The 16,457-nt window shown below is 36.9% G+C and overlaps 1 protein-coding gene across 1 annotated transcript; it reads left to right on the forward strand.

Annotated features, from left to right (window-relative positions):
• The first annotated feature begins 15,518 nt into the window (after window positions 1-15,518).
• On the forward strand, window positions 15,519-15,998 carry LOC113766689 (cytochrome P450 705A1-like). The gene has a single exon (XM_027310854.1). The coding sequence runs from the start codon at window positions 15,519-15,521 to the stop codon at window positions 15,996-15,998; it is 480 nt and encodes a 159-aa protein (XP_027166655.1).
• Window positions 15,999-16,457: the final 459 nt, after the last annotated feature.

A 16,457-nucleotide genomic window follows, 5' to 3' on the forward strand; every position in this document is an offset into this window, starting at 1 on the left:
ATACTTGAATGTGTTCCATGTGCCTGTTATAACGTCATTTGGAAGTGTATCCAACGACCTTCCTGTTAAATCTGAGCTCAACCTCATGGGGAGTTGATTGAATAGAGCCAGCAAGGGCTTGGTCGAGAAAATTGACAATCCATGGGTGCATGTTCCTGGGGAATCTATAGGTATTGGAGATTCTGGATTTCCGGTATACTCGAGTATTACCATTCCTGTTCCTGTTTGGCGTTCGGGCCCGGTAAGGGGTATGTTTGGTGAACGGGATTTTGGCGTTAAAGTGGTGTTCTACTGGACTGGTTCCTTTATTTGAACGTTGACGGAGGGTCAACGAGGCTGGATCAAGTATTGCAACGGGGAATTTGGCTCCTGAGAGCCACCTGTATCCTTTACATTGTGGTGTTCATTCATATGGGATTGAGAAGAGTGTGGAGAGCCACCTGTATCCTTTACCTGTATCCTGAGAGCCACTTGACAGATGGGATTGAGAAGAGTGTGGAGAGGATGAGAGGTAAAAAATAATAGTAATAACAATAATAAATTAAAAAAGGGTTTTTAATGGGCACCCGTTAACACATCTAAAATTCATCTAATCTATTATATATATATATATACATGTACTATAATTATTATCCTCCCTTATATTTATATAATTTTTTTATTTAATCTTATCTACCCTCCCATGTATTTATTTATTTTTTGTAATTAATCTTACATTTTTTAAAAATATGACATTTGAAATATATTTTAACGAGTGTCCAATGGTCACCCGTTAAACAAACATTTAAAAAAAAAAAGCTAACCAAAATGTGACATTATGTTGATGTATAAATGACAATAAAAACTAAAATGTAACATATAGATGGTGGTATACTGCCGCAAATCCGGTGTGAATACTTTTTATGGCTGTATATATCTTGGCATTTTGCGCCATAATTTGCGTGCCTCGTAAAGCCAAAATTCTTGTAGTAACTAAATCAAAAACTATATATTGGACAATGAAGTGTTAAGATCCATGAAGAATGGGGCTAAAATGGCAGGTTATAGGAGAATTAAAAAAATTACACTGGTTAAAATAATTATATGCAAAAATGATTTTGCAAACGTGAGAATATGCCTCAAAGTACAAGAGATTGAACTTGTAACGTTTCACTACTAACTGAAAATTCAGAAGTTGAGGTGCTCAAATTCGTGTAGATTAATCCATGAGTACTGTCGCAGAATTCTTGTTAAGCGTAAGCTACCATACCTAAAACGTTGAAAAAATAAAACTAAACCATATTTTAAATGCACTTTACGGCTGCAACCTACAATAATTTAAATGCAGTTAATGTTGTTAACTTGAAGTATCTGTATAGGTGCATACCTTGGGTAAACAATAGAATAATTAGGCTAGTTGTTTCATGCATGGTTGAGCGAGACTAACTAGAATTGATATTTTCATGTTGCCATGGATGAGAATGGGATCTATTGGACATGCTTTTTTTTTTGAAGAGTATTGGACATGCTTTTTTAACTTTATCTTTTAGCTCTTTGAGGTAGTTGCGACAAGATTATTACTGGAAAAATTTCACAAACCATTCTTGAGGTTTATGAAAAATTCAATAATTCTCCTCAAGTTTTTGAAATGGATTTATCTAACGAGTGTCCTGTATGTTCAGGTATTAATTTTTTGATAAGAGTGAAATTAATTTAGAAAAGTATCTAAGGGTGCGATTGATAATACTGAAGTTTGAAAACTGAAATCTGAATCCATTAATTTATTGAATTATTAAGTATTAAATCAAATACATTTGAGTGTATATCACATTCAATGATAAGTAAATACTTTATCACTTATTTTTGAAAACGGAGGGAGGGAGTATCAAAGTGGGACGGAGGGAGTATATCATTACATCAAATGAATGCGTAAGTTAGCAAATGTGCATTCATACAGTAGCCAAAAAACTTGAACAACTTCTGATTTTTGTGTCTTAAAACCTTTAAGAAGCTAGCAGCCCCAGGCATGGGAAGTCGGGAGCTACAAAAAGATTGTGATTGATTAGGTACCCAATCTCTCCATTTGGGTCAGCGTCTTACATGGATTCCAAATCCAAATGTAAAGAAAGGAGAAATCAATCAATGTAAAACTGTAGTTTACGTAGAATTCAGGAAATGTAAATGCACCATGTAATTCAGCAATTAGACAAAAGACTCCCTCTCTGCTTTTAAAACCTACTTACTACCCTCTTATGTTCTGGATAAAATTGCAAAATAGATGGAAAACGCTTTAATAGACAACCCTTGCCAAAATGATTTTTCTGCCTTGTAGTAAGGCATTAAATTTCACCTACACTTTCCAGTTTTCTTAATCAATTCCACCAATTATGCAATTATATGTGGAGTTGACATATATTTTTTGTTATCGATGAAAAAGAAAAGAAAATTGTATAAATTTCAGTTTGACCTCTAAACTTTTCTTCGTTTTCGTCTTAACCCACTAGAGGGTATTTTGGGTCAAAACAAGTGACAAATGGTAAGACAATTGAACTGACAAATTTCATCCATCTTACAACCCACGCCATAGCTGCTTGATCCTCAAAAAACATTTGAACTGACAAATTTCATCCATCTTGTACTTTTACCCAAAACGCAGGGTATTACGTAGATAAAAAAAAAAGGGGGTAATGTGTCTAAACCACAAGGGCGTATAGTAAGATTTTAAAATCAAGATCCTACCTTGGGTTGTTTTGGAAGTCATAAGATCAAATCATAGGTAGGATTGTGGAATCGTACGATTCTACTTGAAAAAAAGTAAAAAAAAAATATTTTATTTATTATAAGTTTATTGTTCATAAAAACATGTATAAATATATGTTGAGAATGCAATGCCAGCTGAAAATGTAAATTTATTTGACTAACATGTATAATTTCTAGCATTACGTACTAATAGATAAAGGTTTAAATTACTTCTGAATTTATTTTATTTTTTGGCTAAAAATTTGAAAATAAATATCATTGATCTAAATTCGTGAAATTTAAGATTTTGTATCTAAATTATTAAGGCATCTCTTACCTTATATAATATGTACTTAAATCCACGAAATTCTAGTGATCCAACAATAATATTACAAACTATAAGATCTTAATAGGATTCATATTGAATTCACAAACTTGAATTGTATAATCGTATAATCCTCAGATCATAAAGTCTGGCTTAGAGTTTAATAACTATTGCGTATGGTACATGCTATCTTTTTCTTTTACAATTTTTGAACCGTAACTCGAAGATTTTGCGTCGGAAGTATTTCAACAGCCATAAGTACGGTTGGAAAAATGGCAGGGTATAGGTAGGACTGCGTAGGTGCAATTTTATACGATTTTTGTAATTATTATATTTTATTGGTGTACACTTATGTTATGGTATTGTACGTGTACTTTTATTGTCTATTTGTTAAAAGTATAAATTATGTTTCTGTATCCCAAATATGACAAACTACATAAGTATACTTGTATAAGTCGAAAAAAAAAAAACATAAGTATACATCAAAACTTGTAAAAAGTACGACAATTAAACACAATCCTGCCAAAACCCAAAAGTATAACTGCACCTGTCCTGTGTCCTTCAGGTGCCGTAAGCCCACAATATAGGTGTTGGCTCTTTCCAAAGCCACCGCAGCCTTTATTTAGATGTAATTAATAGAGATGTTAACGCATCCTATTTCTTGACTCTCATTAATAACGTTTCATTTTTTCCTCATTAATACTGCATTCATTTTCTTACTTTGTTTTGATAATTAAATATTTGAGTGAATTCAGTTCCGATCATAGTTATTAAACCCAACCCGGGAAGGAACCCGGCGAAGGGGGTGGGTCAACGGGTTACTGGTTCGACCGGTGGGTGAGTGGTTGAACCGGTGGGTCACTAAATATATTTAAATATTATATTTCATAATTTTTTATATAAGATATATGATATAAATTGTAATAAATAATGCCATAGTAAAAGCTCATTTAATTTAATTTGCTATAAAATAATTAATTCATATAAGAATCAATTAAATATAAAGTTATTTAGTAATACACCAAACTTCAAGTGTAAAATTTTATCTATATTTAGTGTAATAATGTAGCTTATTTATGAATTTTAAGTGTAAAAAATTATTAAATTAATATTTATCTTTGAAATGAATTATGTAATGTGTTATTTTTGAAATTCATTTTATAAATTATAGAGTTTGGAGGGTACTAATTTTTATTAAAAGATTTCAAATAAATTTATTTTAGAGAAAAGAAAGATAGAATTGAAAAAACATATATATATTATAATAAAGACTTTTTATTAACAAATTTCGGAGTAGCCTAGTGGTAAGCATGCATTATTGTTTGGTGGAGGTCGGAGGTTCGAGCTTTGACAAAGGTAATAAAATTTTTTCATCAAAAACGGGCCGGGAACGGTCCGTGGACAAACCCGGCCGGGTTTCCCGGTTAGCCCGGTCCGATCGCCGGGCCGTTGACTAGTCAACGGTTCCGTAGCCCAAACGATCTAATTTAAGACTCGGCCCGGCCCAATGGCCGGTTCACCGGTTTGACCGGTCCGACCGCCGGGCCGGGCCGGGTTTAATAACTATGGTTCCGATCATCATCACGAATAAGATATTTTCTTAAAACTATAGATCATTTACAGAAATCATTACAAATTTCTTTCCAACATAATTCTCACATTTACAGCAAAATTTGAATATACGACTTTTTATAAAAAAGTTATCCGCTCTTATTGATTGAACCAATTTGTACTGATCTATTTATCATGCGAATGTGGTCTCCACTAGCATTTCGCCTCTCTGGGAGGGGGCAAGCTAGTTCCCCGAAGATATGGTAAGTAGTAATGCTACTCATAAATGGAGGGCGGCGGTGTTCATTTGCGCCGCCAACTTTATGGAGCTCTGGTGTAAGCCCAATAGATTTTGAGAGCTATTGTTGAAAAGTAGTAATCCTCTCTGCTTTTGGATTGCGGAAAATTTCAAACCTTTTGCATGCTCAAACAAATCGCACTCATTTCCACCTCCCGCCTGGCCCGCACCCGCTGCCCATCATCGGTCACCTCCAACTCATAACTTTTCCTTTGGACCAGTTTTACCAGAAGCTATCAACCAAATATGGCCCCATTATTTACCTCCAATTTGGTGCTTCAAAGCAGATTATCATATCATCTGCTTCTTTGGCAACAGAAATCTTCAAAACCCAAGATCTTGCATTCGCTTCTCGGCCGCCTTTTGCTGTTGAAGATAGGTTAACTTTTGTTGCCTCTAGTTTTGTCAATTCTGAGTATGGAGATTACTGGAAGTTCATGAAGAAGCTTTGCATAACTAAGTTGTTTAGTCCCCAAGCATTAGAGGCCTCACTGTTGCGGAAGCCCTACCAAAGTTAAGGTATAACGAGTAAATTATTGTACCTAAAATTGCAAAATGGTAATTCCCAGGAAATATTTGGTGAGGCACACTGGCCTGCTTAAGTACCAATTTCCTAGACAGAATCACCTATATATGCACTTAATTGCACAATAACTCACTACAAATATACCTACAAATATAGCTACTAAATAGACAATAAAATAGAACACCAGAATTTAACGAGGTTCGGCTAATTTGCCTACGTCCTCGGACACTACCGACAATTTAATATTTCACTAGAAGAAATATTACAAAGAGAGAGAAGAAAGCAAGTTATTGGCTCTTGCTTGGTGTACTTGAATTGGTTTGTTTGAGAGCTATTTATAGTTCTCAAACAACCTCTCAAATGTTAAACTTAACCGATGTGGGATTTAGAAATTTAGGCCAAAGAATTCAAAGTCCTCAATTTTGGCTTGAAAAAGTCATCAATTGAGGCTTGGCTTTGAATTCAACAAATCTCCACCTTGGCATAATTTCTAATCCCACCAAAAATACAAATTTTTTTTCCCTCAAATTCGGTGGTGTCTTCAAATGCGTTGTCAAGCGCCAATCTTCAAGTCGTGCACAACATTTATCAAATTCAAACAATGTTGGAATTTGATAGTTGTCACAACCTTCGTAAGCATATCAGCAGGATTCTCCTTGGTCTGAATCTTTTGAAGTAGTATCGTACTATCTTCCAAAATCTTCCTCACAAAATGATACCGTACGTCGATATGCTTCGTCCTTGCATGATAAACTTGGTTCTTTGCTAAATGAATAGCACTCTGACTATCACAATGAACTTTGATAGACTTCTGTCCAATTTCCAATTCATCAAGCAATCCATGAAGCCAAATTGCTTCCTTAACAGCTTCCGTAACTGCCATATACTCCGCCTCTGTAGTAGACAAAGCAACTGTTGACTGTAAGGTAGACCTCCAACTGACTGGTGCCTTAGCAAGTGTAAAAACATACCCAGTCGTTGATCGACGTGTATCTTGATCTCCTGCGTAGTCGGAATCACAATATCCAACTACGCCTTGACCAATCTTCTCATCCCGCTCAAATACTAATCCAACATCTACGGTGTTCAAAATATACCGTAAAATCCATTTCACAGCTTGCCAATGCTCCTTGCCAGGATCATGCATGTACCTGCTCACAACTCCAACTGCTTGTGAAATGTCGGGCCTTGTACACACCATAGCATACATCAAGCTACCCACCGCATTTGCATACGGTACCTTTGCCATATATTCTCGTTCTGCATCATTCTTTGGAGATAACGATGCACTAAACTTGAAATGAGGAGCAAGTGGAGTACTAACAGGTTTAGTCTTTTCATTCATACCAAACCTCTTTAATACTTTACTAAGATACTCTTTCTGTGTCAAATAAAGCCTCCCCAATCTTCTATCTCTACTTATCTCCATGCCGAGAATTTTCTTGGCTTCGCCGAGATCCTTCATTTCAAACTCCCGACTCAAATGAGATTTCAATTTTTCAATCTCACCTTGATCCTTGGAAGCTATCAACATATCATCAACATAAAGAAGAAGATATATGTAGGATCCATCTCGTAGCTTGCGCAAATATACACAATCATCATATTTGCTTCTTGTGTACCTTTGCCCCATCATAAACTTGTCAAATCGCTTATACCACTGTCTTGGAGACTGCTTCAATCCATACAACGATTTGTCAAGCTTGCATACCATCTTTTCTTTACCAGCAACTTTGAATCCTTCTGGCTGAGTCATGTAGATTTCCTCTTCCAAGTCACCATGTAAAAACGCAGTTTTTACATGTAAGTGCCCGGTGCAACCCAATGAGTACAAACAAATTCACAATGATGCACAAAGATATATCAAATTTAAGCACAATAAAGAAAACTTAATTAAAGAGAAAGGATAAGAAATGCAAACCAAATATCAAACCAATAGCCTCTTCAATGATGGCCGATGCTAACCAAGAGTAACAATGAAGCTCACTCCTTCCTCACCCAAAATACTCTTGGTTGAGCCAAGGAGTTTTACAACTATCTAGTTACCCTCAACAACGCTACACTGAAAGATCACTCACCCAATTAAGAACAGTATTTATACCCAAATGAAGCAACCTTCACCAAGGTTTTACCACTCCAAGTGATTGGTTCACCTTCACCAAGGTTTTACTACTCCAAGAGAGTAACCTTCACTTGAGCAACCTCACAACCCAACTTCCCCAACCCCTTATACAACCAACAAAGAATCTTTCTACTCAAAAATCTCACTTGTAAGCTTGTATTTTGTGTTGGCAAAAGTCTCTAGTCTTCTTGTGCTTTGGGGTTTTTATAGAAGGTGAGAAATGGCTCCAAAAGACTCTCCAACGGTCAAATATTAATTGCTGTCAAAACTAGCCGTTGGCCTGTCGGACGTCGACAGGTGCCTGTTCAGACGACCGAAACCACCTGTCGGACGTCCGAACCCTGCGTCCGAAGCGTAGGCGAGAGTCATCAAATCTTTGCGAAATTTCTCGGACGTCCGATGCGATCGATGTGCGTCCGAGGCGTGCGTCCGATCCTTCCGGACGTCCGATGCTTCCTCACGAGCGTCCGACAGAGTTTCCTTCTTGATGTTCTTCATCCTTTCGGACGTCCGATAGTTTCCTTTTGGCCGTCCGACATGAGTGACCTGATTTTGCTTCTTCATTTGGTTGGTTTTCTTTCCTTGACACCATTGAACCTGATTCTAACAAATTTCTCACATAAAAACATTAGACCAAATCTACATTTTGGTTTGTTAATCATCAAAACCAAGGATTGATCGACCAAGGTCAACAATCTCCCCCTTTTTTATGATGACAAACAAAATGAAGATTTCTTTTATCAAATAAGTTCAAATAAAGCTCCCCCTTAGAAAGTGCCAACATGCAAAGAAATTTCAATAAATCCTACTCCCCCTTTTGGCATCAATCAAAAAGCAAACTCCCCCTTTATTTTTCAAGTCAAGACCATAATAGGGTCCTTGGGAGTTATTACAACATGATCTAGCAATCCACATGGATTTCATACCTTTTCTCATATTTTTCTTTACATAGCAATCATTTTGCATGTGTCCAAATTGGCAACAAAAGTGACACATGATAGAAGTATTTTGCACATAAGTGGATTTATTGCAACTAATTTTCTTAGCAAACTTATTTGTGCCTTGAAAAGATTTGCTTTCTTTTGTTTGAGAAAACTTTTGTTTTTCATTTTGGAGAACCTCGTTCAAGTCATTAATTTTTTCTTTAACAAATTTTGTTCCTCCAACATTTTTTCATAAAACTTTGTTTTCTCTTCCAACTTCCTTTTCAAATTATTTTTGCAATCAAAAACACCTTTTTGATTTTTTAAATCATCATTTTCCATTCTCAAACATTTGTTTTCTTGAAAAAGTTTGGAGTTTTCTTCCAACAAATCATTTATTTTTGTTTTCAAATCTTTATTTTTAGCATAAGATTTTTTCAAACTTTTATGCATTTTAATCATAAGAGTTTTCACATCATCATCTTCATTATCTTCATCACAAGAAGAGTGATAAGAACTTACCTCATCTTCTCCAACGGCCATTAGTGCCATTTGGGCCAACTCTTCTTTTTCTCTTTTTGAATTGCATTCATCCCATGTAATTTTGCAATCTCCTCTTGAACATCTCTTGTTGAAGATCTTCTTGAAACTTTTGATGTGAGGAGTTATATCATTGTCCACTTCCATGATTTCATTACCCATGAAGGATGGGTTATCCCCCACTTGAGATGCTTTAAAAGCTATGCCTCTCTTATACATTCTTGCATTTTCTTCCTCTTGCACTTTGAATTCCAGCTTTAATTCATAAGAGGTTAGGGTATCCACAAGAGATTCAATGGACATAGAATTTAAATCCTTTGCCTCTTCTATAGCATTTATTTTGTTTTCCCATTCTTTTGGCAAGGCATTCAAAATCTTTCTATTTTTCTCACCCAAAGAATATTCTTTTCCAAGCAATTTAAGATCTTCAATAATGTCACAAAATCTACTACACATCTTATCAACATTTTCAAGAGGATGCATTTTGAAAAATTCATATTGAGAAACAAGTAAAGATTTCTTTTGTTCTTTAATATCTTGATTACCTTCATGAAATACACACAATTTATCCCAAATATCTTTAGCTGATTTACAACCTTTAATCCTACTAGATTCATTTACATCTAATGCATTGTACAATATACACATGGCCTTGGCATTCAAAGAAAGGTATCTCTTGTCTTTTTCATTCAATTCTTGTCTAGTCTTTAATCTACTCAAATTGGTGATAGAGTCAACTATTCTAGCTTCATAAGGACCATCTTCTACCACATACCATAGTTCAATGTAACAGATTGTAAGAAAATCATCATTCTTGTTTCCACATGCTAAAATGAGAACCATTAAACATAGGTGGTCTATCAATAGATTGCCCTTCTAAAAAAGAAACTTTTATGGTTGCCATGATCTTTACTCTAAGCGGTTAAGCTTGATCAAAAGAGACCAAGCTCTGATACCAATTGTAAGAGCCCGGTGCAACCCAATGAGTACAAACAAATTCACAATGATGCACAAAGATATATCAAATTTAAGCACAATAAAGAAAACTTAATTAAAGAGAAAAGATAAGAAATGCAAACCAAATATCAAACCAATAGCCTCTTCAATTGATGGCGATGCTAACCAAGATGTACAAGTGAAGGCTCACTCCTTCCTCACCCCAAATACTCTTTGGTTGAGCCAAGGAGTTTTACAACTATTCTAGTTAACCCTCAACAACCTACACTTGAAAGATCACTCACCCAATTAAGAACTATTTTATACAAATGAGGCAACCTTCACCAAGGTTTTACCACTCCAAGTGATTGGTTCACCTTCACCAAGGTTTTACTACTCCAAGAGAGTAACCTTCACTTGAGCAACCTCACAACCCAACTTCCCCAACCCCTTATACAACCAACAAAGAATCTTTCTACTCAAAAATCTCACTTGTAAGCTTGTATTTTGTGTTGGCAAAAGTCTCTAGTCTTCTTGTGCTTTGGGTTTTTATAGAAGGTGAGAAATGGCTCCAAAAGACTCTCCAACGGTCAAATATTAATTGCTGTCAAAACTAGCCGTTGGCCTGTCGGACGTCCGACAGGTGCCTGTCAGACGTCCGAACCACCTGTCGGACGTCCGAACCCTGCGTCCGAACGTAGGCAGAGAGTCATCAAATCTTTGCGAAATTTCTCGGACGTCCGATGCGATCGATGTGCGTCCGAGGCGTGCGTCCGATCCTTCCGGACGTCCGATGCTTCCTCACGAGCGTCCGACAGAGTTTCCTTTCTTGATGTTCTTCATCCTTTCGGACGTCCGATAGTTTCCTTTTGGCCGTCCGACATGAGTGACCTGATTTTGCTTCTTCATTTGGTTGGTTTTCTTTCCTTGACACCATTGAACCTGATTCTAACAAATTTCTCACATAAAAACATTAGACCAAATCTACATTTTGGTTTGTTAATCATCAAAACCAAGGATTGATCGACCAAGGTCAACATTACATCTAATTGGACAAGTTCCAGATCCAATTGTGCTACCAAAGCCAATAAAATTCTGATGGAGGAATGTTTCACGACTGGAGAAAACACTTCGTTGTAATCAATTCCCTCCTTCTGAGCGTAGCCTTTAGCCACCAATCTTGCTTTGTAGCGAACACCAGACTTGTCAGGAAATCCTTCCTTCTTTGCATATACCCACTTGCATCCGATTGCCTTCTTTCCCTTTGGAAGACTGGTTAGCCTCCATGTTTGATTCTTATGAAGGGAATGTACTTCTTCATCCATTGCAATCCTCCACTTTTCTTTATCCGAACTTTGAGCTGCTTCATTGAAAGTGGCAGGAATATCAACATTTATGGTTGGGGATGCATAGGCCACTATATCAGCAAAACGAGCAGGTTTTCTGATTGTCCTCTTTGGCCTACTGGTTGCAATTGATTCATGTTGCTGTGAAAGTTCTTCAACTGGAACATTTTCTTCAGTTGATTCTTCTTCTACCATAGGAGTCCTTTCATCTACTCCGATATCCACTGCTGGTCTGATAATGCTTCTTTCAAACTCCATCTGCTTAGGAGTGCTCTCCACCTGTTGGGGAGTACTATCATTCTGCTGTACATCTACCTTTGTTAACATGGTAGATTCATCAAAGGTGACATCCCTGCTGAAAACTATCTTTTTCGTTTCGGGACACCAAAGGCGATAACCTTTAATGCCTGTTGTGATCCCCATAAAGAGCGCCTTCTTCGCCCTTGGATCCAACTTTGATTCTTTAACATGATAATATGCAGTAGAACCAAACACATGTAAGGAATCATAATCTGTAGCAGGTTTTCCCGACCATTTCTCTAATGGCGTTTTGCCGCCAATAGCAATTGATGGTAAGCGATTAACGAGGTGATTTGCATATGCTAAGGCCTCAGCCCAAAATTGTCCGCCCAACTCAGCATTGGACAACATACACCGAACTTTCTCCACCAATGTCCGGTTCATACGCTCTGCCACCCCGTTTTGCTGTGGTGTATCTCTGACTGTGAAGTGCCGAACAATGCCTTCATTTTCACAGACCTCCATGAACGGATCACTAGTGTATTCACCTCCGTTGTCTGTTCGAAGGCGTTTGATCTTTCTTTCTGTTTGAGTTTCCACCATCTTTTTCCACTTGATGAAAATTCCCAATACTTCACTTTTCGCCTTCATAGTATACACCCATACTCTTCGAGAGAAGTCATCGACAAAGGTAACAAAATAATTCTTGCCTCCCAAAGAAGTTGTTTTGGAAGGTCCCCACACATCAGAGTGCACATAATCCAAAATACCCTTGGTATCGTGAATTGCAGTGCCAAATTTTACCCTTGTCTGCTTTCCTTTGACACAATGCTCGCAAAAATCTAACTTGCAAACACTGGCTCCTTTTAATAGTCCTTGATTCATCAGAAGATTCAAAGATTTTTCTCCGGCATGCCCTAAGCGCATATGCCATAATCTGGTTACTTTCAATTCTCGATCATCACTGGAAGCCACGGCCGCTACTCCAACAACTGCATTACCTTGATAGTAATACAAGTTATTATTTTTCCGGATTCCTTTCACCAGCACCAATGCACCTGAAATGATTTTCATCACTCCATTATATGCCGACACCTTGTAGCCCATTGATTCTAGTACTCCCACAGAAATGAGGTTCTTTTTCAATTCTGGCACATATCGGACATCAGTTAGAATCTTAATTGATCCATCCTGATTCCTCAGCCGAATTGAACCAACCCCATTTGTTGCTAATGTGGTCTCATCTGCCGTGTAGACGACTCCACCTTCTTTTTCCTTGAAATCAAAGAACCATTCTCTATTGGACGTCATATGATGGCTACAACCTGAGTCCAATAGCCATGTACTAGAATGACCAGTAGGCATGACAGCTAATGAAAAATCTGAGTTTTGATCAATGCACTCAGATACATTTGAATCCGCAACAGCTTTTTCTTTGTCAGGTCTACCCTTCAGTTTTGGACAGTCCTTCTTCCAGTGCCCTTTCTCTCTGCAAAAGGCACACTCATCTTTACTTAGTCTGGCTCTTGACTTGGATCTTCTTCTCGTCCCCTTTCTCTGGTTTTGTGAGCGTCCTCTAGTTACCAGAGCTTCTGCTGCTCCATCTCTGCTATTTTGCTTGTCTTTTCTTCTGAGCTCATAGCTGTACAGGGCAGAGCTAACTTCACTGAGGGACACCTCAGCTTTCCCATGGAGTAGAGTTGTTTCAAGATGCTCAAACTCCTCAGGAAGAGATCCCAACAACATGAGAGCCAAATCTTCGTCTTCAAATGTCACATCTAAATTCATCAGATCAGTGATTAACTGATTGAAATTAGTGATGTGATCACTTAGAGTTGTGCCAGGAACATAAGTGAAGCGAAATAAACGCTTCTTCATGTTGAGCCTGTTCTGACAATTTTTCTTCAAGAACTTCTCCTCCAATCCAGTCCATAATTTATTTGCAGAGGTTTCTTTTGAGAACACATATTTTTGTTCCCTTGAAAGACACGATCGAATTGTACCACACGCTAAACGATTTAGCGTCCTCCATTCCTTCTCTTCAATCTCTTCTGGTTTCTCTTTTTCGATGGCAATGTCTAGACCTTGATTAAAGAGCGCGTCTAGAATCTCACTTTGCCACATGCCGAAATGACCGGTACCATCAAATGTCTCCACATTTAATTTTGTATTCGTCATAACATTTCTCGCCATAATAGATAATGACGAGCTTGTTGATGCTTGCATTGTAGATGAAGATCTACTTTCGGCCATCTCTACAAATTATATTTAGTAGCTCCTAAATGTAGAGTAACAATAGCCCAAGAAATCTTTTCTGATGTGGAAGATCAGACCATGCTGCAACCACAGAGCATACTAAGAAACCTCGAGCTCTGATACCAATTGTTGCGGAAGCCCTACCAAAGTTAAGGTATAACGAGTAAATTATTGTACCTAAAATTGCAAAATGGTAATTCCCAGGAAATATTTGGTGAGGCACACTGGCCTGCTTAAGTACCAATTTCCTAGACAGAATCACCTATATATGCACTTAATTGCACAATAACTCACTACAAATATACCTACAAATATAGCTACTAAATAGACAATAAAATAGAACACCAGAATTTAACGAGGTTCGGCTAATTTGCCTACGTCCTCGGACACTACCGACAATTTAATATTTCACTAGAAGAAATATTACAAAGAGAGAGAAGAAAGCAAGTTATTGGCTCTTGCTTGGTGTACTTGAATTGGTTTGTTTGAGAGCTATTTATAGTTCTCAAACAACCTCTCAAATGTTAAACTTAACCGATGTGGGATTTAGAAATTTAGGCCAAAGAATTCAAAGTCCTCAATTTTGGCTTGAAAAAGTCATCAATTGAGGCTTGGCTTTGAATTCAACACTCACGTGGGGTTCGCAGACAAGAATTACGCAGTTTCTTGCAAAAGATTGTGGAGAGTGCATCTCTTCTAAAGCCCATCGACGTTGGACTTGAGCTCTCAAAGCTAACAAATAATATAATCTGTAGGATGGCAATGAACACTAATTGTTCGAGTAACGATGATGAAGCAGAAAAGAGTAGAAAATTAGTGCAGGATACGTTTGAACAAGCTCTCAAGTTGAGTATTGGAGATGTCTTGGGGCCATTCAAATGGTTAGGCTTCTGGATTTATGGGAAGCAGGCCGTGGATGTGGAAAGAAGGTTTGATGGCATGCTAGAGAATATATTGAAGCAGCACGAAGAAAGAAGAGAAGTAAACAGCAAAACTAGCCAATATAAAGATCTGATAGATATTCTTTTGGAGATACATTATGATAACCAAGCTGAGTTTAAACTGACTAGAACTCAGATCAAGTCTTTCCTCCTGGTATGTGATTTTAAGTACTTGCTTTTCTTTTCTTTTTTTTCTGTTTTGCTTTCAGATATCCAGATCTTCAGCAATTTTGTTATTTATTATTTTTTTGTTATTTACTATTGTTAGTTGTATCTAGAATCTGATTTGGCAAGTCGACCAAGTCATAGATCGTTAATTCTTAAACTAACTTAAAAGGTTTCTCTGAATGACAAAGAAAAAATACGAGGAAGAAAATAAGGAAAAAAAGAAAAAGCACAAAGGTATACATAAATACATACTGTTAGTCTATGAATCTATTTCTGATATTCATTTCTCAAAATGAGATTAGAATTTCTTTATATAATTTGGTACTTTTGCTCACAACAAAAAATTTAAAAAAAAAAATTGAGAAGAAGACCTAATATGGAACTTCCTCATATTCTTTTGATGCAATTATTATATCTTAATTTGGATTGTGTTCTTCGTCAATTAGGACATATTTGTTTGAGGCACTGATACTTCTGCGCAGACTATGCACTGGACTTTAGCTGAGCTCATAAACCATCCTAAAATTTTCAAGAAAGTTAGAGAAGAGATAGATTCACTTGTAGGGATCGGAACTCAAGACTTGTTGAGGAATCAGACATCTCAAGTCTACCCTATCTCCAAGCTGTAATGAAGGAAATACTCCGATTACATCCTTTGGCCTCTCTCATAACAAGAAAATGCCGCGAACATTGCAAGATTGATGTCTTTGATATACCTAAAAACACAACCATACTGATCAATACATATGCAGCCATGAGGGATCCTAACCTTTGGGATGATCCTAACGAATTTAAGCCCGAAAGATTCTTGATTTTCAAGGATACAGAGAAAACCTTAGCTCGGCAGGATCAACAGGAGGGAATATTGCTGGATATCTTAACTTTTGGAGGTGGAAGGAGAAGGTGTCCAGGAATGATGCTGGCTTTCCACACAATGAGCCCTACAGTTGCTGCCATGGTTCAGTGCTTCGACTGGACGCCGATTGAGGAGGGAAGGGAAGTTGATGCAGTGAATATGGAAGTCAGAAAAGGGTTTATTCATGTTATGGAACAATCACTTGTATGCACTCCTCGAGTTCGTCTCAATCCACTTGACTGCATAGCTTGATCTTGGAAAAATAATGCATTACCAAACTTGGTGCAGGATTACACTTTTGTTGGATAGTTGCGTTTTGCCAACAAAAATTTACAAGAAGTTTAGCACAATGATATGTGTAAGCAGCATATTTACTTTTATGAAAAATAATAAATGACTGAATTATAATTTTGTTTATAAAAGAAAATGTTGTCTTGGTTTCTTTTTTCTTTTATCCCTTCATCGTTTAATTTTCACATATTTGGTCCCTCGAAGTATAGATGTTTCCACTTTGTCTTCCATATAGCTTTTGACATTAATGCAATTTGTTTGGTATGATTGTGAAATTTGCACTTCTAGTTTTTACTAAGATGCTTGTCTCGAGGAATATGATTTTTGGAGTTATATAAAATGTGACAAAACTAAATTAAAAGTTGACAAGTATCCAAAAATGTAGAAACCGCCTAAATTTTTTTTTTTTTTTTTTTGAAA

Source organism: Coffea eugenioides, chromosome 3 (assembly GCF_003713205.1).
Source record: "Coffea eugenioides isolate CCC68of chromosome 3, Ceug_1.0, whole genome shotgun sequence".
NCBI lineage: Eukaryota > Viridiplantae > Streptophyta > Magnoliopsida > Gentianales > Rubiaceae > Coffea > Coffea eugenioides.

Excerpts from the sequence above, each read along its gene's own strand:
- LOC113766689 (XM_027310854.1), top strand. The coding sequence starts at position 15,519 with ATGAAGGAAATACTCCGATTACATCCTTTGGCCTCTCTCATAACAAGA.